The following is a 25,640-nucleotide window of genomic DNA, read 5'->3' as shown; positions in this document are numbered from 1 at the left end:
TTGATACTAACGCTGTCAATAATTTTATTACGATACAAAGAACAATAAAAGAAAGAGAAACAAATGGACATGAGTACTAATTAGGTTCTAAAGGATCGGATGAGAGACAAAGATAGCATCATAATTGACCACCGATTGAACCGGCGAGTGAGTTTACTGAACCTGAAATGATTCCACATTATAAATTACATATCTATCAAAACACTTGCCTCGACTTTCGTCCTCGGTGTTGCATACTTGTAACAAGATTTGTGGATTGTACATCACAGTGTCAAGGTAATCTTTATCATTGATGTGTAACTGATTGTTGTAGTGACGTAAGCCCTAAGGTACGAAATAGTTCCAACATTGTTAGTGTGGATTGTGGAACAAAGGAAGAAACAAAGTTTCTTATCATATTTGGTAACCATAGTGATAGATGTTGCTCTATAACATTTTCTACACGGCAACAATAAAGGAAAAATCAGTTAAACTTTGTGCATGGTACCATTGCAATTTAGAAGCATATTAGTAAAAAATATATCATGTTCAAAGTCGCGGTAATTTTCTATGCACAACTGAAAATACAATTTGTCATATAGAGTACTCAAACGTTGCAAATAAAATTTAAAGAAAAGAAAAGGTAAAAAAAAAGTGTTGGAGACAGAGCTTCACTTTGTTGAATTTGCAGTTTATTGGCGCAACCTTTAGACCAGCCTTTTGCGCATTATGTCATGTTTTTGTATTGGTATCTTTTCCACAAGGTAGGGGTTCTTCCTTTTCACAATAGGGTCTGTTGTACTTGATACTTTTTTCCAATCAAAAATTCTTATTTACAATGGGTGTACAATAAATATTGTATACCGGAGTAAAAGTTAAGCATATATATGTAAAAGTTATCTATTTTTCAATGATAAATTTTTTCATTTTAGTAAAACTTATTTCTTCAAAATAACTAATAAGGTATAAAATTAATCATCTAACCCTTTAAAATATTTATCTATCAATTTTCTTTTTACTAATATAAAAGTTAATCAAAATTAGGTTAAAGTTACAAAAAAAAAGGGTAAAGTTATCTTGGTGTACAATAAATTTGTTGTACACCTTGTGCGCACAAGACCTTTTGTTTTCCAATATGGGACCGGATGTTCTCTGTTAAATCTGTCCATAAGCCCACTAATAAATGAACATTGTTTTTCAATGTTTTGAAACAGCTACACATTCTTAGCATAGTTGTTAAAAACTTACTGAATATACAGATTTGAATCCTCTTTCCTCCATTAATAAGTTTCCAGTGCTCATTCATACCAAAAATCGAAAATAAAAAACAATACCGAACAGGGCCTAATTAGTGGGTTTTAAATGGATTGACTTGATTATAAGTTGAGTTTAATTGGTTCATGGGCCGAACTTGGAATAGGTCAGTTCTGATATGAACCGCTTTTCTGAAGAAAAAGTTGAACAAAATTCAATGAACTGTTGGTCTAAACCTTTGATAGCTGATCCTGTTTCACAACGTAGCAGATAAATGGAATTAAAGGCCACTGGCTCACAGCAAACCAAATGGGATTATGTTCTACGCGTACAGCTACAAATCACAATACAATACAGTGATCATCTACTTCAAGCCAAAACTAAAGCTCAATCACTAGCTAGCTTTTAGCTGGAATTAAAGCACCCAAGTTTGCAGGCTACAAAATTCAAAATACAAGCCTTGATAGCATTCAAGATCTCCCATGGAAGAGTCCCCAAGTACAATAACAAATCGAGGGACAGGACGGATAACTTTCAGACATTCTTGAAAACAAACATGGTATTACCTCCTGTTCAAAACTAAAACACAGTATGTACCTAAAAGGAGCCGCTTATGACAAGGGAAGAAAAAAATGATATGTACAGTTTAACTTTGAGCAGTGGTGCAAGATTAAACATGATGTAGAATTGCTCATCTTTCCCAGCATGTTGAGGCATGAATTCGGAGAGGAGAGCATTGAAGAGAAATTGTAAAAGGATGAGAGGAAATGGGTACAAAATGGGGTCGAAAGCTGACACCCACTTCTCTTCATTACCGGCCTGGAAATTTCCCATCAATGTTAGTAAACAAGAAAGAGATCCCATAAAACAAAACACGATACTATTATTATAGTTACCAGCAGTAAGATGAGAAGTAGCTAGACCTGTGGACACTTTGCTTCCTCTTGAATGCAAGTACATCATTGTTTTGTTCACCAATGGTAGTTCCCCTGCCATTACTCTTCGTTTACCCAGCAATTTTAGGCTGCAGAAGTATTTCAGATTAATTAATGTGAGAGCTCCACATATATACTTTGAAGGGCGAAATTACAGTTAGCTAGCCTTCACAAAGAATATGAATTGAAAAGTTTCCATAAATATCACTATGAGTAGGGTAGATCCATCCAAGAAGCAGCATAACAAACCATGTGTATCAGTGTATGATACAGTAAGAAGATCGAAAAGGTAGAAGTAAATTTCAGAGGAATATGAAAATAAATCAGTTTTGACAAACGGGGTGTAGCTAACATGATATATCTCCCAAACAAACAAAAGACTAAGCGATCAGTCGGTCACTAGTTGACTTGTTGCAATTCACCATATTCATAATTCATTAAGTTGCACCAACAAGAAGTGAAATCTCTAAGGCAGCTTAAATAAAAGGCTACTCAAAACAAGCACTTCGTACAGTAAGTTTTAGCATTTTCTGAGCTGAATGATGCCATATCTACAATTCAACTGATGCAGTTTATGGAAGATAGAGGTCAATATTGATAAGCTGGTAATACGGAGTATTAATTGTATTGAAGTGAATACAAGATGAAAGCATACATACATTAGATACAAAAGATAAAAAGACTTCTCACAATTCCTACACAGAAGTTACAGGTATTAACCTATCATATGTTTAAACTTCAAATATTACTCCTTCTGTACCAAAATAATTTCACAGTTGGGACTGGCACGAAGATTAGAATAACAGCTTAATGTAGAATAGAAATTCAGAAAGTGGTAGAGAGGGAACAAAAAGTTGACAGAAAGCGTAGGGAAATAAAAGGAGATGAAATACGGAGTAAGTAAATGTATAAAGGAAGTGTGAAATTCTATTTGGGATCCCCAAAAATGAAACGTGTGAAGTCCAATTTGGAATGGAGGAAACAACACAATAGAATGAAAGAGATTTTCGTCTAATAAACTGAAAACAAAGAGAGGCAACTTTTTCAGTGTCGAAGGTCATGGATTTCCATACGTATAGACTTCTAGCTTTCCGCATTTCAATTATACCGAGCGGTTAACGTCATCTCAACCATTTTTAACATCTACCGTACTTGGATTATCTTTGTTGTCACTCCAACAATACTGTACATCTTACGTCAAAAAAAAAACAATATTAAATCTCCTAACATCGTGTTCTGAAAAACATCAGAATGGCCAACTGGTAAAGAAGAGCTAAATCTTCAGCCTACAAAGAAGAGCCTCTTCCAGGACAGTTCCAGAACTTCAATGGAACAGTAATGATACATCATCAGGAGTTCGGGGCTACATCACCAAACAAAACAAGGTAATCTCATGACCTACCATTTCCGGTCTTATTTCTATCCACTGCAGCTATTAAATTGTTTTTGTTTTTGAGAAAATGCAGCAGTTTTTCCATGACTCACATGGAAGATGTTGCCTCACCCAGATGAATGTTATACAGTTTCCAGGGGTTAAAGCATGAGCAGCTAATTAAAGGAAAATGCGTAGATTTGGAATTCAAACTGCCAGACTGTACTTTCTACAGCCTAGCTTACATTTCTGAGAATGCTGTTCAATGTTCAATTGTGGTATCCTTTGCTCTCATGCATGAAAGATTATCAGTCTATTAGTTTTCAACTACATTTTATGCACTTGCGAGTTTCAGCAGGTGATGTGCATAACATTTTGAGGATATTAATGTGAGATTGAATATGAAATGTTCCTTATGACCTTACGTGAGGTCTTACTTCTGTTTTTTCTGGAAGACTAGAGACAATCATATACATTCTGTTCTGAAGCTTTTAGTTTTAGCGTCATGGTAAATTGAGTATACCTAGGCCCTAGAATGAGTTGGAGAGCCTACTTAGATGTTATTTAACAAGATATATTGTTAAAGGATAACATATAAAGCAAGCAAGGCCCATTAGCTCAGTTGGTTAGAGCGTGGTGCTAATAACGCCAAGGTCGCAGGTTCGACCCCTGCATGGGCCAACTTGTTTTCAACTTTTTTCTTAGTATAATGCTTTCTCTAATGAAAAAAGGAAAGCAAAGGACAACATCTCAAAGAACTTTAGTCTTTAGAACTTATTTTGTGGTTCATGCAATTGCAAACTAGTGCAACTCTACTTGCTCTTGTTCTTCAGTCTTCACACAAGCAGTCTAGCAGCTGGTAACAAACTAACAATCTTTTGCCTCTTACACTAACAGTTCAAGGGCTCAAGCTCCTCTAGAAGATCCTAGCCATACACGGCACTTCAAGCTGCTCTATTTCAGTTGTCAAATAACTACAATCTTCTGCCTCTTAACCCGTTGTCTGATAGGCTAGCATTCTAACAATAGCTTCCTCTACCACCTTTCCTCCCTCAAATTCACCAACTAGATGCACATTCTCTATCACATTTAAGAGCCAAAACTGCCTCAGTTTTTCTCTAGTTTTAGGGGGAAAAAAATCAAATTCAAAAGGCTACAAGTAGTCGTAGCAAATGGAGCTTTCACAAAAGCAAAAAAGCATATAAAACCATTAAAGCATTCATTCCATGCAACAGTCATTAGAAAGTCCTTGTAATTTAGAAGGTCAGCCTTCATTATCGAGCACATTCTTCTTTCCATAACAAGCGTAATTCACGTCCACTTACTTCTCCATTTTTTTTTTTCTTCTCTTAATAAGAGTTCAGGCGATATTTACATTCCCCCACCTTTAAACTAGGAGGAGTCCTCTGTCTACTTGAAGAACAGACCTACCATTTCTAAGTCCTACTTCTATCACTTGCAGTAACCAACTATTTAATTGATCATTTTGGAAAAAATGCAGCAGTTCTTTCATAACTCAAACGGAGCCACGGAGGATTGCATCACCCTGATCAAGGTTATACAGTTTCTAGAGGTTAAAGCATGAACAGCTAAAGGGGAGTCGCGTAAATTTGGAATTCAGACCAACTGCCAAAACATATTTTCCACAATCTAGCTTGCATATCTGAGAATGCTGTTCAATTGTGGCACCCTTTGCTTTCATGCATGAAAGATTATCAGTGTATTAGTTTCCAACTGCACTTTCTCCACTAGTCCACTCATTTGTTTCAACAGGTGATGTGAATAACAGTTGAAGTAAATGCAATTAGTGCATTTTCTAGCAAAAGACAAGATCAGAACTCTCCAATGAGTATTTGATTGATCCCATTTTTTGCATAGCGTAATGTGAGATTGAATATGAAATGTTCTGGAAGATCAGAGACAATCATGGAGCACTAAGAACTTTTTTTTTAATACACTCCGTATATAGTATGGAGCACTAAGAGCCTTAGAGACCAGTAATACATACATATGTTATTTAATAGGATAAATTGACAAAGAATGACAACTAAAATAACAAAGGCCCATTAGCTCAGTTGGTTAGAGCGTGGTGCTAATAACGCCAAGGTCGCAGGTTCGAGCCCTGCATGGGCCAATTTATTTTTAATACTTTTTCTAATTAAGAAATGGACAACATCTCAAAGAAGTTAGAACTTATTTTATGATTCATGCAGCTAATGACCCTAATGTTACTCTAGTTACTCTACTCGTTCTCCACACAAGATGATTAGAAGTTACAAGATCCAAGCCATACACAGCACTTCAAAATCTTCTTAACTACTGTCTGATAGGCTAGCATTCTAACATAGCTTCCTCTACCTTCTTTCCTCCCTGAATCGCCAACTCATTTCATGCAACATTCATAAGAGAGTGCTTGTAATTTAGAAGGAACTTAATTTCTATATCTTTGTTCTTCTGTCAATAAGAGTTCAGGGGATTCCCCGCTATTTTACATTCTCTCACATTTTAATTATAGGCTAAAACCACAGAACATTGACCTGAAAACATTCGACATAACACTAATCAAGAACCTCAAAACAAGGCATAACTACCTAGAAAAATACCAATTCATTAGACCATGTGTTCATTAGACCATGTGTTCATCAGGCAACGAGTTAAGTCTCCTAACCCTTGACAATTGACACGTACCAAGAACTCACTCGAAGTGGGACTAGCCAAAAACTGTCATCCCCTACTCACATTGAATCTACTTTATTGTCCATACGGCGGGTTTGATTCTCCATGGGAGGGTTATGGCTTATGCGAAGATTTACATTTGTTAACTTTGAAATGCCACCTCACAAATATGGTTAAGCAAAGCCAAATGGACTGCCACAAAACTTACTGCTTAATCATCCTCATCTAGTCATCTGATCCACCAAAAATACATGTGAATTGTGAAATCCACAAAACTTACTTCTTAATCATACTACAAGAACCCTTTTAATTTCTTCCATTCTTCATATGCTTCATATTATCAATTTATAGGATTATATATGGCAGTTCAAATCAACTATAATCCACAAACCCCGACCATTCAACTAAGAGTAATTAACAACAAACAACAAGAACTAATTAAGTAATTACGGAGTAACAACAATAACTAATCAGGTAATTAACAAGTAACAACTAGAATTCCAAAATTAAAACTAAGTTACCTGGTATAAGGAGGAGGGCAGAAGACGATGATATAATCGGCAGAAGCACAAGTGAAAGTACTCGTTTTATCATCATACGCGTAGCTGTACGCGCGCGGGCAAGCCTCCTTAAAGAACAACGAGTACACCGACGGCGGACACGTGTCAGGCGTATTATACCCTTCACTACAACAATACCGTGGGTCCCCAAAAGCCTCACACGCGCTCTTACACGCGACGGCAGTTCCCTTCCCCACTTTCCCCCTCCCATTTCCACGCGCCGCGGCGACACTAAGTTCTCTAGGGCACGCGCGGTTAATATCAACAAGACACCCAGTGGGGCTACAGTCTCCGCCACGGCCACCAAGAGGAACGATAAGGATAGGGAGGTTGTAACCGTCAACGAGGCTGACGTCATAGAAGTCAAGACCATTGGCACCGTTGAGAGTGAACTCAGCTAGAGTGGCGGGAGGGATGGCACCAGCACCGCCACACTCGAGTTTCCCGGAGGCGCAGTCCCCAGTGAGACAGGTCATTTTCCCGGCGGATGGGTTACCGGAGCAGAGAGTTCGGGCCCAGAGTCGACCCGACCAGGATCTTGGGAAGTGGAGAGTGCGGGATTTTCCGGAGGAGAGAGAAAATCCGGTGGTTGGAAGAGGTGGGGAGTTTGCGCCGGAGAGGAGGCCTGGCCATACTGTGTGTTTGCACTTGTTAACTAGCCGAAATTTTGCAGCGAGAGCTGTTTGTGAGGAGAGAGAGAGGAAGAGGAAGAAGAAGAAGATGCGAGCCATTGATTGAAAGAGGGGAGTCAGGGAGTGGAATGCTTTGCCGGGAAAAGGGGAATTTGTAAAAAGAATGATGAGGAAAAACTCTGTAATAAAGCTAGTTTTCCAATTCAGTATTGTTTGCTTTTTGTTTCGTTGTATTCCATTTTTTTTTTAAGGTAAGTTGTTTTCCATTCCTCTTTCGTTATTTCTTGCTTTTGTGTTCTTGAATTTTTTTTCCTGTTTTTTTATTCTTTATGGAGTATTTAATTTGTTTTTTCTAGCTTTTCTTCAATTGATTTTTATAAAATCAGGCTGTCACATATTTGTTCACCCTATCCTTTGTGGTTGTTTTTAACTTTTGTGTGTGTTTTTGGCGGTGATCAAGTATATATTGACTAGTCTTATATGCACGCGATGCGTGCGAGATTATACAAAAACTAAAAATCGTAAGAGTACATCTATAACCCAAAAGTAAAACAGAAACATTTGTCACACATGATGGATTACTCAATATCAAACCTCATAAGATATTGTCTAGCTCCTATTCATGCTTATACTGTATAGATATTGTCTGGATTACACATTATGGATTACTCAACAGAAACCTCATATTACTCAATTTCATTCTTATACTGGCTGGCTCCTGCCCAGCCCAAGTGCAATGCATCAATTGCAATAACTCTTGACACATGTCTTCCCATTGGATATATTTCCTTATTGTCCACGTGATCCCCATCGAATTGAAATTTAGCATCATACCTACAATTAGTTAAAAGATTCAAGATGAGAATATTGCATATATAATTGTAGGATCATCTAATAAAGGGACACAAATTCTGTAATTGTAGAATTTTAACAAAAACTCTGGTTTTCACCAGTTTTACAGAATGGTTCTCAGTATTGCAGTGTATTTGGCTTACTGTTTACAGAATGGTTCTCAGTAAAAATTGTAAGCAATACTGCTGCTTTGCTGGTGCTTAGCTACTGTGGCTTGTCCAACAGTTGTTGTGTGGAGTGATGCTGTTAGTATGCAGCATGTTCATTTTTTTGGGTGTTAGTGTGCAGCATGTTCAGACTAATTGCACAACCAAAAATTACCATCAATCAAAGTTTTCCCATAAAAATAATAGAATTAGGGAAAAATAAAACAAAATTGAGAATACCTTTGAAGATCTTCATATTTTTCGGCAATGTGTCATGAATGGATCAAACACAACAGGGATGCAACCAGCAATGAGAGAATCAAACATGGACTTTCTCGTTGGACTGTGCCTTGGAGGCTGAAGGCTGATGCCATGAAAAGTTTCTCAAAAAGTGCTGATTCAACACATGATTCTCCTATACAGTTTAAGAAGTTGCAGACTTTATTAGGAGCAGAAGTGCATTGTGCAATGAGGATCGATCTTATGCTCTCCCAACGCTTGTGTGGGGTCCCAGCAAAGCTGATGAAGTACTTCCGATTCATCTTCCCGATGTTAGACTGTCATGCTATGATCTCCTCATCTGAGCTGGGATTGAAGTAGGTTGGGTATGGGAGTCCTACCTCGTTAATTGACCATGATTGTCGTTCAATTATAAGCTTCATCGGGTTCTGGAGTTAGCAAGTATTTCCACAAATAGATAATTACAAAAAAAAAATCACATACCATCCTGGGTAAGCAAAAGATAATCAGAAGCACTCAAAGTGATTACATTTTCGATCAATAACTTGAAATTTCCTCAACTAAACTAATTAAATTAAAATTCCAATTAAATAAAACGACATGAAGAAAACAGAAAAAGATAAGGGGACTTACATGGGGATTAATGGCTTCTCAAACACTGATAGTGGTGTCTCCGGACTCCAGCTAAAAAATCTAATGAGAATTTCCTGAAATTCAGAAACACCCATTAATAAGCAAAATGATATTCGATCCAGATAATAATGCTGCGAATTTCAAATTCTTAAACAAAATCCACCCAAAAAATAAAATTTATCACTACAATTTTAAAACCCTAACTGCCAAATAAGGCAAAAACACTATAAAAATAAAAGGACACATTTTTAGTCAAGCGAAAACTTATTAGGGCCATTCATAAATCTCTAGAAATAACGGATCTGTACAGAAATATTAGGGCCATTTACAAATCTCTAGAAATAAAGCAGCAAAAGCCACCATTTTCAGGACATTTAACTACAAATGGTATTATAAAAAAAGAAAATAGGGAAATTAAAGCTTACCCAGGTGAGAAATTTTGTCGAGAATTGATAGAAACCCACAACGTTTTATGAAGAAGAGGGTTGAAATTCAATTTGGAAGATAAATAAAATAAAATGGGGAGAGAGAATAAATACGAACTTCAATTTACAAAAAGGGGAGACCAACAATTAAAACAACTTTGCATTCTCAATTAGTAGATGTTCAGCTGTTACCCATCACTTAATATATAAATAGATGATACCTTTACATTAGGATTTTGAGATTTGAGATAGCGTCCAACACCAGACACAATGCCTCCACTTTCGATTCCCATGACAAAGATGTCCACTTTCCCTTGAGTGTCCTCCCATGACAAATATGTCCACTAATCTGAAACAAATGAACAAATCTGAAAAAACTGAACTGAACAAACGAAAAACTTAACGTAGTTGACCAGATTAAATGAACTAATCAGAACAACTGAACTAATGAAAACAAAAGAATCTAATTTATATGTTTATTTTAATGTAATTCTGCTTCTTTCTATAGAAAAAAAAACTTGCACAATTCTATGTTGTTTAGACACTTTTGTCTTTAATAATTGTTCACTGATTGTTCATTCTTGCTATAGAAAATTCAGTGATTGTTCATTCTTGCTATAGACAATTCAGTGATTGTTCATTCTTGTCTAAAGCTGCCATAGCCAATAAAGACCAAAACAATCAACAGCTACCCACAATCATTAAGGTAATGAACAAAAACTTAATCTCAGAAATTCAAAAAACAAACAAATTTTTAGGCATTTCTCAATGTTGTCATTTGATCAAATACGTTACAACACTCGTCAACATTAGGGAGAGTCAATGAAGGAGAACCAAACAACAGAACTGAGAGTCAATGAAGGAGAAAAACTGGCTTACAACAGCATTGAAAGAGTGGATTTGTCAACATTAGGGAGACCAACAATGCCAGCTCTCAAGTACTGATCTTCCCCTACTACCGTGATTCGTGAATGGGTGGTTTGCGACTAAGAAGAAGAGCTCTTGGTTTTAAGGCCGCGTTGATCACTCGTAGTAATCATCAATTCATTAAAGTTTCTTATTTACTAAGTTTAAATTAATGGTAACAATTTGAATAAGAAGATAATTTAAATAAACATTAAATAAAAACAAACAACCAAAATCCAAATCAGGAAGAAAATATTGAATGACACGAATATCCGATTTTAGAGATAACCTAATTGACTGACCATGGATTGTAAACAAAGATCTAAGGTAATGCTAAACTACCCACCCTAAATTAATCATTTCTAGACTAAACACTATAAAATCACATCAACAATATCCAATCAAAACAAATTTATCCAAAAATCATAAATTCGCCTCTTTAAAAACTTCACCCAAAAAAAAGTCCAAATTCACATAACACCAAATTGACATAAGTAAAGCAAAATTGAAACCGTAATTAAACGAAAATAAGAAATTGTGAAACTCAACTGGTTAGATGATGATGAGGGTTTTGATTTTCGAAGAGATTCAACGTGAAAAGGGCCGAGCGATTCCGCCTCCTTCTCCATCTCCACCAATTGATGATTAAAAAACCTCAACACAAAGATCAAACGAATAAGAACATGAGTTTTAATCCGAATTTATCGAACCTCTGTGATGTTTCTTGAAAAATGAATAGAACTGGAAAAGCGGCCAGTGAGAACTCAATAACACAAATCAAATACCGATCTATCTGCAACAATCGACGAAGATGACGAACCCATCTCAAAATCTGACCCAAACCCCACTTCAAGTCGCATTCAAATTTCCCCAAAATTAACGAATTGAATTGGGGATGAACAAAGATTAGGTCTCGAATCTTTTAATTAGATCTCGATTATTTTTTAATTTTATGGATTTTTCGAGAAGAAGATGAAAATCGAAGGAGAGGATGTGAGGGAGGAGAGAGAAGACGGGAGGGAAGAGAGAGAAGAAAACCGGAGGAAGGAGAGCAGGAAGCCAGGAACTCAGGAAGGGTTGAATATGTGGGGTTTTTTTCGTCAATTCAAAGGTGGACACCAAAAGTTAATTTACTAAACTAACCTCAGCTCTTGGCTTATATAATAGAGATATTGTTTGGATGTACTATCTGTTAACGAAAAAATTGACAAAATCTGTTAATTGGTGGTAATTTTAAAGGTTTGTAATTTTATAAGGTAATAATTTTAAATTAAAATTTTATAAGGCGGTAAGTTTGAAAAAGTAGACTTTATGAGAGGCTAATTTTGAAAAAATCCTTAATTTAATATGAGATGGATAAATAAACATACATATTTTGCAAACAAAATGAGGAAGCAGAGCAAATGAACATAACTTATTACAAGTAAAATACATGTATACATATAGATCTTTCCACTGAATAAAAATTCATCACGGGAGATTATTATTATAATTAATTGAACTTTCATAAAGCTTCATCATTTTCGAGGTTCAAGCTATTACTCCATAGAACAAACACTTTTAAAGACAATACGTAAAAATGGATGTGAATTGTATATTTCAATATTTGTATAGGGTCGTGCTTCATAACTAGCCCGCGTGTCTTGGGTCTCAAGAGACTGGACCTACGCCAAGTCTATTAGTTTCGCGTCGTATGGTGTTGAAAATTTCAAAAATGCGGCCCAAACATGGTTGAAGCCCAGTGCTTACGTGCATAGAATTTTACTTTATTTAACGTGTCTTGACGGGCCTTATTATGTTTTATTAACAAAAAAAAGTGTGTCTCAAGCACAACCCACGACTTCTTACTCGTCTTGTGTCGTCTTGGGCTTATTCTATGTGTAAGGTTGTGTCGTGTATTTAACCGGTCCAACCAGTGTCATCTTTAACGATACATGTCAAGTAACCATACAAAAGTGTACTTTGCTCGTGCAATTAATGGGCTTGAAAACAAATACAAAATGTGGATGATTATACTTTTGACTTTTGAGCCTCAATTGTGAGACTCTTTTACAGTAATAAGGAAGCAATTCAAGTCGTTTGATTGTACCATACGACCATACCCATAGTACATAGGAAATTGCTGGTATAAGTTTTGTACTTCTAAATACTAATAATGGAAGAAAATTTGCACAACACAGTGAGACGTTAATCTATAGTTATGAGTTTAGGACCATATTTGTATAATGTTAATTTGAACTAGGACGAGGAGTAATAATTTATATTACGCATGTATGTAACCAAATTTGCGAAAATCCTCAATGAACTGTTTACATCTGTAACCAATTTGATTAGATTAGACTAGACATTTGTACTAATCCTACAAATGAACATCAACTTTAGTCCCGAATTCTATTCCACAAGTTCACATTTTGGAAAAAAGTGGTGCGGAAAGGAAGTAATTCCAATTGGGTATTTGGGTATAGTTGGTTAGGCATTGTGGATTCAACATAGAATACAACTAATAGGAAAGTGCCAAGTGGGGTGCAGGTTTTGTCATGGGCCAGAACTTGGATCATCTCTCATAAAACTAGACAGGCCCATCATATTGATACCATTTTTGGGTTTAAAATTGGAAGCCCATAATCTCTTAGCTCTGTTTGGTAACACATTTCAGTCACCTTAAATAATTAGGTGCTGAAAATTTAAGTCACCTTAAGAGAATAGGAGTGTTCGGCAATGTCTGTTATTTTCTTCAATTCACGCAATATTTCTCTAAGGGGTCGCCTGGATTGAATGAACATATTAAAGGGAGAATAAATGAGGCAGTAAATGAAACAAGGTGAATTATTTAGAGGACAACTGTTCATTTCTAAAGGTTTGGCTTACTAGTAATATTTAGCCCCCTTACCAAATATTAAAAGGCTCACTGCCTCAAAATCTTTATCTTCAACTATGGAGATTACTCATAAGCACCACCATCCATGGCGGTGAAACCGGCGGCAACCACCACAAAATTAGTATTTTTGAATGTTAGTCACATCAACATGCACAAAATTCGAGGCTAAGATTAATTGTAACCATTATTTTTCCAATTTCATTACAAAGTTTTGTAGATCTACAAAACTCAACTTGAATGAAAGAACAAAGGAAAATATAGTAGGTGATGATGGAGGTTGTAGATTGACAAATCAAATTTACAATTTATTGAATTGAGGCCCCAAGAAAGTGGCTTCCATGAGAATTCGACGACGGTGGCAAATTGGTGGTTTCGATTGTGGTGGATGTTGATTTGATGGCGGCGGGAAATAGGTGATGATGCTCTTCAAGTCGTCTTTATGTCCCTTAGTACAAGGGCTGACGGCGGCGACAAACTGACGGGAATGGTGGTGGTGGACAAGTCAGTGATGGAGGAGAGAGAAAATGGTAGAAGAGAGGACGGCGGCGATGGTGAAGACGGTGATGGTAAGAGAGTTGGTGGATGAGGAATGGTTGGGATTAGATTGATGATTGAGGAGAAAGAAAGTAGGGTTGAGGGATGAACATTCACAAGAGTAACTGTTACTCTAGGGGGGGCATGGGTAATGTTTTACCCTCAAATGAGGGGTAAAAAGTACAGGCTCAAAAATATACCCTCTTTCCAGGCATAATATTTTGGCCCATAATAATTACCCCCTTAATCTTTTCAGCCCATTACCCTTATACCAGGCGGGCCCTAAAAATTAATTTCAACTCCGTAAAATTTGCCAATCCAAATCTGCCAAACTTTGATTCTTTTGGATTGTTGACTTTTTAGAGCTAATCTTGCAGGAGAGAAAGGGTGAAGGAATTTTTATGGGCTTTGATGGATGACACCCGCTAATGAAAAAAATTCACATAAAATATACTTCGTGTATAGAGTATTAGCAATTCGATCGCTTCCTATTGTTAACTTTAATATTTAAAAATCATATGTTGGTATTTACTTATTAATCAAATGAAAAGAAAAAGTAATGTGGAATATATAAAATAGCATTTTAAAAAAAAAATGTAGCTTAAATAATCAATTTTACCAAACAATTATGCAATCAGTTACCTTATCAGTTTCAGCACCTTATCAGGTTCAGTCACTACCTTTTCAATTTCAGGTAACTTATCAGTTTCAGCTTGATTTCAGTCAGTATTACCAAACAGAGCCTTAGTCGCCTCCAAAAAGGACTAGAAGAATATAGCAAAAAGAAAAAGGAAAAGAAAGAGGGGAGCGTTTCAAGAATGGAACTTGGGACCGCTCACACCCAAAGTGAGTATCATACCTAGAGATGGAAACGAGACCGGTTCAGATCGGGTGGAGTATCACCCCATCTATCCGCTCCACCCGATTAATTATTCACTCGCAATTCCCCCCATCACCCACATGGCCACGTGTGAACCAAGTGGATCATGTGGCTTTAGGGTGAAAAGTCAAGGAAATTCTCTTGGTCCAAGTTTGCATTTAATGCTAAGTCTAATAAATGCGGTTCAGTATTAATTGAATAAGTTAATTATTTAATGAGATCAAGTGATCTGAATTTCTAGCTAGAAGCCACTTCAGTTCAAGTGGAATTAATAATATGAATGCCACAATTTACTCTTGACAGGACCTGTAGGGTCACACAAATAGTACGTGAACCTATCAAGTATTTAGGTGAATATAACGTTTAGTGAATACTATAATTATGAACATTAAAAAATGATGGATGTTGGTTTGAGTGGGAGTAAACGAACTATCAAAAGGCAAATACGAGAATATTTGTCTAAAACGACGATATTGCCGGAAATGAAGATATGGTTCGTATAGGAAATATTACCATAAATCAAAATATTACCGGAAACGGAAATATTGTTCGAAAAGGGAAATATTATCGGAATCGGAAATATTGCCGGAAACGGAAATATTGTTCGATTAGGAAATATTGCCGAAATCGGAAATATTTTCGGAATCGGAAAATTTGCCGGAAATGGAAATATTTTCCGAATCGGAAATATTTCAGGAATTGGAAAACAAATCTGAAACAAGGAGGCAATATTTTCGTTTCGGGCAAATTTTTCGATTCCAAATTTTCCATTTGGAACTTTGTTTATTTGTAAAGTTAGCCCACTACTGAATGTTGGCCCAAAGTTGATTTTTTTTTTTTATTCAAATGAGGAATAAATCCAAAGAAAAGAAAAATACAAAGTAAAAAGCCTACGAACAAAACAAAAGAACTAACGCACAATTAAGGAGGAATTAAACGTGGGTGAGCCACGTTTCCAGCATCCTCTCCTATAGTCCTACAAAGTTTAGAAGGTGCAAAAGAAAAAATATGGTTGCCAATGTGATGAGTTGCTCCATGGTTTGCAAGCCAATCCGCCGCTCTATTACCCTCTCGATAGATGTGGGTAATCTTGGTTATCCATGAGGGACTTTCTATCAATTCCAGACACTGCTTGAGGATGTAGATGCACTCGCCTCTTCCATATGTTAGGTTATGATACATATGACAATTCATAAATCATGCGGAAAAACCATTTAGCCAGGAATACATATTATTTACACATAATCATATAGCACAGTTTAGATGCATACTCTTTGTTGCGTGCCTTCCCTAGCTGCGCCCGAACCGAACAAGAACAAGTCTTTAGGACTCCAAGTGTCGTCCCTCCGTAGATAGTCCACAGCACGTCCGGATCCGCCTTAAGATTGACCAACTAGAATCGCCCTTAAGGTACTAATAATTTCGGCACTTTTAGGCAAGGTATGTGACTGAATTTTTCTCTCAAAAACTCACTTTGAATACTTGAAATAATCTATGTAAATATGTGACCCTAGGCACCTATTTATAGAGTTATGGAAAAGGTTTTGGAATCCTATTAGGATACTAATTTATTTAATTATAATCCTGCTAGGACTCTAATTAAATAATCATTATCTAATAGTTTTAGGATTAAATCATATTTCGAATCCCGATTGCTTTAGGATTCCCGCACAAGCATTGCACGAGCACCGTACACCCGCGCAAGCCTTGCGGCCCACGCTAGGCGCACAGCGCTCGGCCCACTGCTGTGCTCTCGCGCGCGCGCCCCAGGCCTTGGCTGGGCCTGGCCTTGCGCTGGGCCTGGTCGAGGCTTGGCATGCGATGGTGCGTGTTGGCTCGTTGGGCGATGGCCTGGCTTCGTGCTGGGCCTTCGTCTAGCGGGCCTCGTCCGATGCTAATTCGTACGATACGCTTCCGATTAAATTCCCGATTCCGGAATTCATTTCCGATACGAACAATATTTAATATTTTCGATTCCGGAATCAATTTCCGTTTCGAACAAATATTTAATATTTCCGTTTCCGGAATTATTTTCCGATTCCGATAATATTTCCGATTCTGACAATATTTCCGTTTCCGGCAATATTTCCGATTCCGGCAATATTTCCATTTCCGATAATATTTTCCGATACGTACCATGTTTCCGTTTCCGGCAACATCTACGACTTGGATAATATTTATATTTCCGATACGATCCATATTTCCGTTTCCGGCAATATCATCGTTTCCGGAGTATTCATTTCTTGCCTGTGACGATCTCAGCTCCCACTGAAACCAAGATCCGTCGATTCCGAATATCCATAGATGGAGTATTTAATGCCATTAAATACTTGATCCGTTTACGTACTATTTGTGTGACCCTACGGGTTCAGTCAAGAGTAAGCTGTGGATTAATATCATTAATTCCACTTGAACTGAAGCGGCCTCTAGCTAGGCATTCAGCTCACTTGATCTCACTGAATTATTAGCTTGTTAATTAATACTGAACCGCATTTATTAGACTTAACATTGAATGCATACTTGGACCAAGGGCATTATTTCCTTCAGTCTCCCACTTGTCCTTAGGGACAAGTGTGCATTTCCTAATTCCTTTGTCGCTCGATGCTTGCTCTTGAACATAAGGTAAGAGTTGTCATCCTTATTATGTCCAGAGGTGCTTCTCGGTTTCAGAGTTCAACTGATCAAATAAACAGATAATCATAGCCTATGATTCATCCGAGCACGGCCATGCATTTCACAGTTTCTAGCTCTCCGAGTGGCCTTGTACAACATTTAAGCATCTCATCCCGATTTATGGGAGGACAATCCCAATCTTGCGATCTTGAGATTAGACTTCGTTTGATAGGTGATTACCTGAGCGTTGCCTTTATAGCCTCCTTTTACGGTGCGACGGTTGGTCAACGTCAAAGCAACCAGTTCTCAAACAAGTAATCTCAAATCACTCAGGTATTGAGGATTTAGTGTCTAATAATTTTAATGAAATTTACTTATGACAGATTTTCATCTCTTACAGTAAAGTTTCATAGGTCTTGTCCGATACTAGTCTTCACAAAGTAAGTATCTATGCAAATTATTATGACATTGCCATGTCCACATAGTTCAAGAAACAGAACTACTAGTCATCTTGCATTCTAATCGTCTAACGTTTTCTATGCGTCCAATTTTATAGAAAACTCCGACTAGGGACCATTTTCAACCTTTGACATTCAAGTTCACTTGATAGACATTTCTTAGTCACAGGACTGGTCCTGACAGTCTATCTTGAATATATCGTCAAATTGAAGGGACTCATCATTTAATAAACCACAAATTAAATGGAAAAATGAATTCTCTTCATTTATTGTGAATGATTAACCAATAATGTTTTACAAAGATTTAAACTCTAAAACTTTAAAACATTAAACAGAGACATCAAAGCCATTCTCCAATATGCTTGATTCCCATAGCTGCAGTGTGCGAGTTGTGCTTCGCCTGCGGCAGAGGTTTAGTCAATGGATCTGATATGTTGTCATCAGTTCCAATTTTTCTTATCTCGACTTCTTTTCTTTCAACGAACTCTCGTAGAAGGTGAAATCTACGAAGTACATGCTTGACTCTCTGGTGGTGTCTAGGCTCCTTTGCCTGTGCAATAGCTCCGTTATTATCACAATACAGGGCTATTGGTCCTTTAATGGAGGGGACTACACCAAGTTCACCTATGAACTTCCTTAGCCATATAGCTTCCTTTGCTGCTTCATGTGCAGCAATGTACTCCGCTTCAGTTGTAGAATCCGCAATGGTGCTTTGCTTAGCACTTTTCCAGCTTACTGCTCCTCCGTTGAGGCAGAAGACAAACCCAGACTGTGATCTGAAATCATCTTTGTCGGTTTGGAAACTTGCGTCCGTATAGCCTTTAACAATTAATTCATCATCTCCACCATAGACCAGGAAGTCATCTTTGTGCCTTTTCAGGTACTTCAAAATATTCTTGGCAGCAGTCCAATGCGCCTCTCCTGGGTCTGACTGGTATCTGCTCGTAGCACTGAGTGCGTACGCAACATCCGGGCGTGTACATATCATAGCATACATTATTGAACCAATCAATGATGCATATGGAATCCCATTCATTCATCTACGCTCATCAAGTGTTTTTGGGCACTGAGTCTTGCTTAGAGTCATTCCATTAGACATGGGTAGGTAGCCTCGCTTGGAGTCCGCCATCTTGAACCTATCAAGCACCTTATTGATATAAGTGCTTTGACTAAGTCCAATCATCTTTTTAGATCTATCTCTGTAAATCTTGATGCCCAATATGTACTGTGCTTCTCCTAGATCTTTCATCGAAAAACATTTCCCAAGCCAAATCTTGACAGAGTTCAACATAGGGATGTCATTTCCGATAAGTAATATGTCGTCGACATATAATACCAGGAAAGCAATTTTGCTCCCACTGACCTTCTTGTATACACAAGATTCGTCTGCGTTCTTGATGAAACCAAAGTCACTGACTGCTTCATCAAAACGTATATTCCAGCTCCTGGATGCCTGCTTCAATCCGTAGATTGACTTCTTTAGCTTGCATACCTTTTTAGCATTCTTTGGATCCTCAAAACCTTCAGGCTGTGTCATAAACACAGTTTCTGTTAAAACGCCGTTTAAGAAAGCAGTTTTGACATCCATCTACCATATTTCGTAATCGTAATATGCAGCGATTGCTAACATTATCCGAATAGACTTTAGAATTGCAACTGGTGAAAAGGTTTCATCGTAATCCACACCGTGGACTTGCCTGTAACCTTTTGCAACCAATCTAGCTTTGAAAACTTCAAGTTTCCCATCCTTGTCCTTTTTCAGTTTGAAAACCCATTTGCTTCCAATGGCTTGGTAGCCATCTGGCAAACCGACCAAATCCCATACTTGGTTTTCAGACATGGAGTCTAATTCAGATTGCATGGCTTCTTGCCATTGCTTGGAGCTAGGGCTCGTCATAGCTTGTTTGTAAGTCGCAGGTTCATCACTTTCAAGTAATAGAACGTCATAGCTCTCGTTCGTCAAAATACCTAAGTACCTTTCCGGTTGAGATCTATATCTCTGCGATCTACGCGGGGTAACATTTCTAGATTGACCATGATTCTCACCAGATTCTTCTAAAGATCTCTGAGTTTCATCCTGAATGTCATCTTGAGCATTCTCTAGAGTTTGTTGTTCGACTCGAATTTCTTCGAGGTCTACTTTTCTCCCACTTGTCATTTTGGAAATGTGATCTTTCTCCAAAAAGACACCATCTCGAGCAACAAACACCTTGTTCTCAGATGTATTGTAGAAGTAATACCCCTTTGTTTCCTTTGGATAGCCCACAAGGATACATTTGTCAGATTTTGGATGAAGTTTGTCTGAAATTAATCGTTTGACGTATACTTCACATCCCCAAATCTTAAGAAAAGACACATTTGGAGGCTTTCCAAACCATAATTCGTATGGAGTCTTTTTGACAGCTTTAGACGGAGCTCTATTTATAGTGAGTGCAGCTGTATTTAGTGCATGTCCCCAAAATTCTAATGGAAGTTTGGCCTGATCCATCATTGACCTGACCATGTCTAGCAAGGTTCTATTCCTCCGTTCCGACACACCGTTCCATTGTGGTGTTCCTGGAGGAGTCAATTCTGATAGAATTCCACATTCTTTCAGATGGTCATCAAATTCATAGCTCAGATATTCACCGCCTCTATCAGACCGCAGTGCCTTAATCTTCTTGCCTAATTGATTCTCTACTTCACTCTGAAATTCCTTGAATTTGTCAAAGGATTCAGACTTATGCTTCATTAGGTAGACATAACCATACCTACTGAAGTCATCAACGAAAGTGATAAAGTAGCTGAAACCACCTCTAGCATTTGTACTCATTGGTCCACATACATCTGTATGGATTAAACCCAATAGTTCATTTGCTCTTTCTCAACCTTTAGAGAAAGGTTGCTTTGTCATTTTGCCAAGTAAACATGATTCACATTTACCATAATCCTCTAAGTCAAATGGTTCTAGAATTCCTTCCTTTTGAAGTCTTTCTAAGCGTTTCAAGTTTATATGGCCTAATCGACAATGCCACAGATAAGTGAGATCTGAATCATCCTTTTTGGCCTTTTTGGTATTTATGTTATATACTTGTTTGTCGTGATCTAATAAATAAAGTCCATTGACTAATCTAGCAGATCCATAAAACATCTCTTTAAAACAAAACGAACAACTATTGTCTTTTATTAAAAAGGAAAATCCCTTAGCATCTAAGCAAGAAACTGAAATGATGTTTTTAGTAAGACTTGGAACATGGAAACATTCTTCCAGTTCCAAAACTAGCCCGGAGGGCAACGACAAATAGTAAGTTCCTACAGCTAATGCAGCAATCCGTGCTCCATTTCCTACTCGTAGGTCGACTTCACCCTTGCTTAACTTTCTACTTCTTCTTAGTCCCTGTGGATTGGAACATAAGTGTGAGCCACAACCTGTATCTAATACCCAAGAAGTTGAATTAGCAAGTATACAGTCTATAACGAAAATACCTGAAGATGGAACGGCTGTTCCGTTCTTCTGATCTTCCTTTAGCTTTGGACATTCTCTTTTGTAATGGCCTATTCCATCACAATAAAGACAGCTTGATGTGGACTTGTCCTGCTTTGATTTAGCATTGCCCTTGGACTTTCCACCTTTCTTGAACGGTCTCCTTCTAGCCTTGAGTAAATCTTTGGCTTCACAGTCCAGTATTATTTCAGCCTTTCTGACAAGGTGAACAAATTCTGCAACTGTTTCTTCTCTTGGTTCACTTAGGTATAGTTGCTTGAAGCGACCAAACCCACTGTGTAGTGAATTGAGCAAGATAGAGACTGCCATCCTTTCGCTTATTGGTGTTCCTAGTAGACTTAGGCGATCAAAGTATGAACGCATAAGATCCACATGGAACCTCAGTGGGACGCCTACCCTCTGTTTAGTGCGAAGGAGCTGAACATGTGTTTCTTGGACCTCCATCCTATAACACCTGTTGGGAGAACTAACCTTTAGACCAGACATTGATTCAATCAACTCATGGACGTTCAGGTCCCTGTCCTCCGTGCTTCCACGACAGATATCCCTCAGATTCTTGATGAGCGTAAAAGGTTCATAGGCTACAAACCTTCTAGCCCAATCATCAGGGATATTGTTCAGCATGAGACTCATAACCTTTTTGAGATCCGCATCCCAGGCGTAAAATCTCTCAGGGGTCATGTCTCTGGCATAGTAGCTTGGCATGGGATGTGACAGTACATACTCAAGTCCATTGAGTTTGACTATTTCAACTAGCTTAGCTTCCCATTCAAGAAAATTTGCCAGGTTCAGCTTGACCATAAGCTCAGAACCTATGATGATGTTTTGATTGTTGTTTGCCATATTTAAAACTACAATTGAAAAGAATAAACAAATAAATAACCATTCACAGTTTCTCTTAATAAACTTAAATTCTAGCATACATGCATAATTCAATGTTTATTAAGCATTTTATTCAAGTTATGTGTTCCGGCAGGTGTGAATAAAATGATTCCCAGATCCTAAAATCATTGAAGAACTAAGCACAGTTTGTCGACTTAATCCTAAAACATCTTAGGTAAGCAAAAGCCTTTTGCTAATAGTCTAGAAACTATTCTTGGTTGATAGGTACGTCTAAGAACTTATTAGGTAAACCTATCGATTTTGCCACGACATAAAAGGACTCCTTACTTATATCGTTGAGTTTCACCAAAACTAACATGTACTCACAATTATTTGTGTACCTTGCCCCTTTAGGACCAATAAGTAACACCTCGCTGAGCAAAAACTATTACTAGATTGATGTAAAGGATATCCAAGCAAGTGTATATTTTGGCATGGCACCTTTTAACTCAATTTTTAAGTTTGGAACTTAAGGCTCTTACTATGTTGGTTAGATTTTAAGTGAACTAAAATCCTTAATCATGCAACATAATCAAGCTTTTGATCTCATGCATTTTAAGACATATTTAAAAGCAATAAATAACTTAAAACATGCATAAGATAAATGTGATCTAGTATGGCCCGACTTCATCTTGAAGCTTTAACTTCAAAGTCCGTCTTGAAAATCTCCGTGGGAGGCACCATTTTCTTCAAATAGGATAAGCTATAATTAAAACTAATTACAACTATTTGATGGTACGCAGACCATATTTGAATTGAAAAACGACTTTGGTACTTTAGACCAATTACATTCAAATTAATGGTACGCAGACCATATTTTCTATCCTATTTGGGCCATACTAGTCACTTCATAACCTGCAAAACAGTACATATACAATATATACCATTCACCCATTCATTATCATGAATGGCCCACATAGCTGGTTAGTAAAACACATTATGCATCACGTAAACATTTGCAGCAATTAATCAAGGGCACCAATAATCTACCAATTATTCAGTCCTTATTAATTCTAATCAAGTTGTTTTAATCTTAAGGATTTGTAGACCTAATCAAGAGTTTATGACTAAAAAGGGCTCCCACTCAAACCAATAAATTCATATGCTTTACTAATTTTAAACATAAAAATGTATTTCTAGTCTAACCGGAAACATACAAATTTAATTAAAATTTAAAGCTCATATAAATTTATAATTGAATCCAAAAGTTTAATTTAATTTCAGTCGTATTTAAATTAATTCATGATTTTAATTTTAGTAAAATAATTAGAATAAATAAAATTTATTATAATTACAATATTCAAAATTAAAATCCAAGAAAATAATTTAAATTATTAATTTTAAAATTAATTAAAATTACGCAAACTGAAAATTTCAAATTAAGCATTCAAAACGATCTAATCGCATCGCAAACACTCTACGCATCGCACGCCCATGGGCCACACGCACACAGCCATCGCTGGCCATGTGCGCGCAGCCCATGCGCTGCGTCGCATAGCTGCTGCCTCTACCCTTCGCAAGCCATCGCGCGAGCTGGTGCTCGCTGCGCGCGCGCCAGCGCTCGATGCACGCGAGCCATCGCTCGCTGTGCGCGCTCGCCAGCGCTTGCTGTGCGCGCTCGCCAGCGCTCGCTGCGCGAGGCATCGACGCTGGGCGCAGCACTCGTGGCACGCGAGCTTGCGCTCGCTGCGCGCGAGGCTGTGCGCGCTTGCGCGAGGCAGTGCGCGTTGTGGCGCAGCTCGCTTGCTGCCCACACGCAACTGCCGTGCCTTGCCTTCGCCCATGCCCATTCGTCCATTGCTCATAGCCCACGACACAAGGCAGGGCTGCTGCCTTGTGCTCGTGCACCATGCCCTTGCTCATTGCATTCGTGCCGCATGGGCGACGAGCTCCCTTGCTCGTCGTCGCATGCCCGCACTATACAACACCCCTTAAGGGTAACACGTAGCGTCCATTGCTTTGTGCGTGCAAGTTATATGAACGAATCGCATAAAATTTAAAAAATTTATATTTAAAATTAAATGACAAATTAATAAATTAATATTAATTTCATAATTTTAGGGCGAAAAATCGAAAATTTATTATTCAATTGATTTCCGATTAACATGGATTCAAGTCTAGGTCATAAAAATTTAAAATTTATCATAAATTTACAATTTTTATGGTGGTTTTTAATCATAGGTATCTAATTAAATTATAATTAATTATGAAAATCAAATTAATTCTAAATTATTCTAATTTTCAACAAATTAATCATAATTACAAATTAGATTGCATAATTAACAAGGCTAGGCATTCAAACTTGTTAAACATATACAGTAGGTCAATCAAAAATTCAAGATTTATCAACAAGAATCGCAAATATTTAATTTAACATCTTAAATTTACGAAATTTTGCATTCGAAAAACTAAAACCTTCGAAAAGTCATAGTTAGGCTTCGAATTTGAAAATTCTGGGTTCGGCAGAAAAATATTGTTTTTGTCAAAATTTTAGAATGCCTTTTACATGCGGAATTGACACAAAAATCACTCGATTTGGATGAGTAACGAAGAAACTGCCGAAAACTGCGTACGTATAATTAAATAAACGCAATTTGCAATTAATTAACAATTACGAAAATTAATCACCCCTTTTAATTTTTGCAAATTTGTAATATTTAACCATGTTCATGCAATTTAGATTATGAAAATAATAAGAGGCTCGTGATACCACTGTTAGGTTATGATACATATGACAATTCATAAATCATGCGGAAAAACCATTTAGCCAGGAATACATATTATTTACACATAATCATATAGCACAGTTTAGATGCATACTCTTTGTTGCGTGCCTTCCCTAGCTGCGCCCGAACCGAACAAGAACAAGTCTTTAGGACTCCAAGTGTCGTCCCTCCGTAGATAGTCCACAGCACGTCCGGATCCGCCTTAAGATTGACCAACTAGAATCGCCCTTAAGGTACTAATAATTTCGGCACTTTTAGGCAAGGTATGTGACTGAATTTTTCTCTCAAAAACTCACTTTGAATACTTGAAATAATCTATGTAAATATGTGACCCTAGGCACCTATTTCTAGAGTTATGGAAAAGGTTTTGGAATCCTATTAGGATACTAATTTATTTAATTATAATCCTGCTAGGACTCTAATTAAATAATCATTATCTAATAGTTTTAGGATTTAATCATATTTCGAATCCCGATTGCTTTAGGATTCCCGCACAAGCATTGCACGAGCACCGTACACCCGCGCAAGCCTTGCGGCCCACGCTAGGCGCACAGCGCTCGGCCCACTGCTGTGCT

The 25,640-nt window shown here is 37.5% G+C and overlaps 1 protein-coding gene and 2 non-coding genes across 4 annotated transcripts; 2 read left to right on the top strand and 1 right to left on the bottom strand.

Moving 5' to 3' along the window:
* Positions 1-1,487: 1,487 nt before the first annotated feature.
* Positions 1,488-7,728, bottom strand: LOC110775271 (thaumatin-like protein 1b). 2 transcript variants are annotated; one of them, XM_021979879.2, is made up of 3 exons: positions 6,738-7,728; positions 2,157-2,257; positions 1,488-2,052 (listed from the first exon to the last, which is right to left on the bottom strand). In XM_021979879.2, the coding sequence occupies exons 1-3, from the start codon at positions 7,505-7,507 to the stop codon at positions 2,045-2,047; spliced, it is 879 nt and encodes a 292-aa protein (XP_021835571.2). In that variant the 5' UTR covers positions 7,508-7,728; the 3' UTR covers positions 1,488-2,044. The 2 variants fall into 2 exon arrangements, with proteins under 2 accessions (XP_021835571.2, XP_021835570.2); XM_021979878.2 differs by having other exon boundaries at positions 2,130-2,257; positions 6,738-7,716.
* On the top strand, positions 4,148-4,221 carry TRNAI-AAU (transfer RNA isoleucine (anticodon AAU)). Its single transcript has one exon. It is a non-coding gene; the product is annotated as a tRNA-Ile (tRNA).
* TRNAI-AAU (transfer RNA isoleucine (anticodon AAU)) lies at positions 5,601-5,674 on the top strand. The gene has a single exon. It is a non-coding gene; the product is annotated as a tRNA-Ile (tRNA).
* Positions 7,729-25,640: the final 17,912 nt, after the last annotated feature.

The sequence above is a fragment of the Spinacia oleracea genome, chromosome 4 (assembly GCF_020520425.1).
Source record: "Spinacia oleracea cultivar Varoflay chromosome 4, BTI_SOV_V1, whole genome shotgun sequence".
Taxonomy (NCBI): Eukaryota; Viridiplantae; Streptophyta; class Magnoliopsida; order Caryophyllales; family Amaranthaceae; genus Spinacia; species Spinacia oleracea.
This window is presented reverse-complemented; position numbering and strand designations above follow the sequence as displayed.

Coding starts and splice junctions, on each gene's coding strand:
- LOC110775271 (XM_021979878.2), bottom strand. CDS start 7,507: ATGGCTCGCATCTTCTTCTTCTTCCTCTTCCTCTCTCTCTCCTCACAA. Junction 2,258..6,737: donor TGCCCTCCTCCTTATACCAG/GTAACTTAGTTT, acceptor ATACTTCTGCAG/CCTAAAATTGCTGGGTAAAC.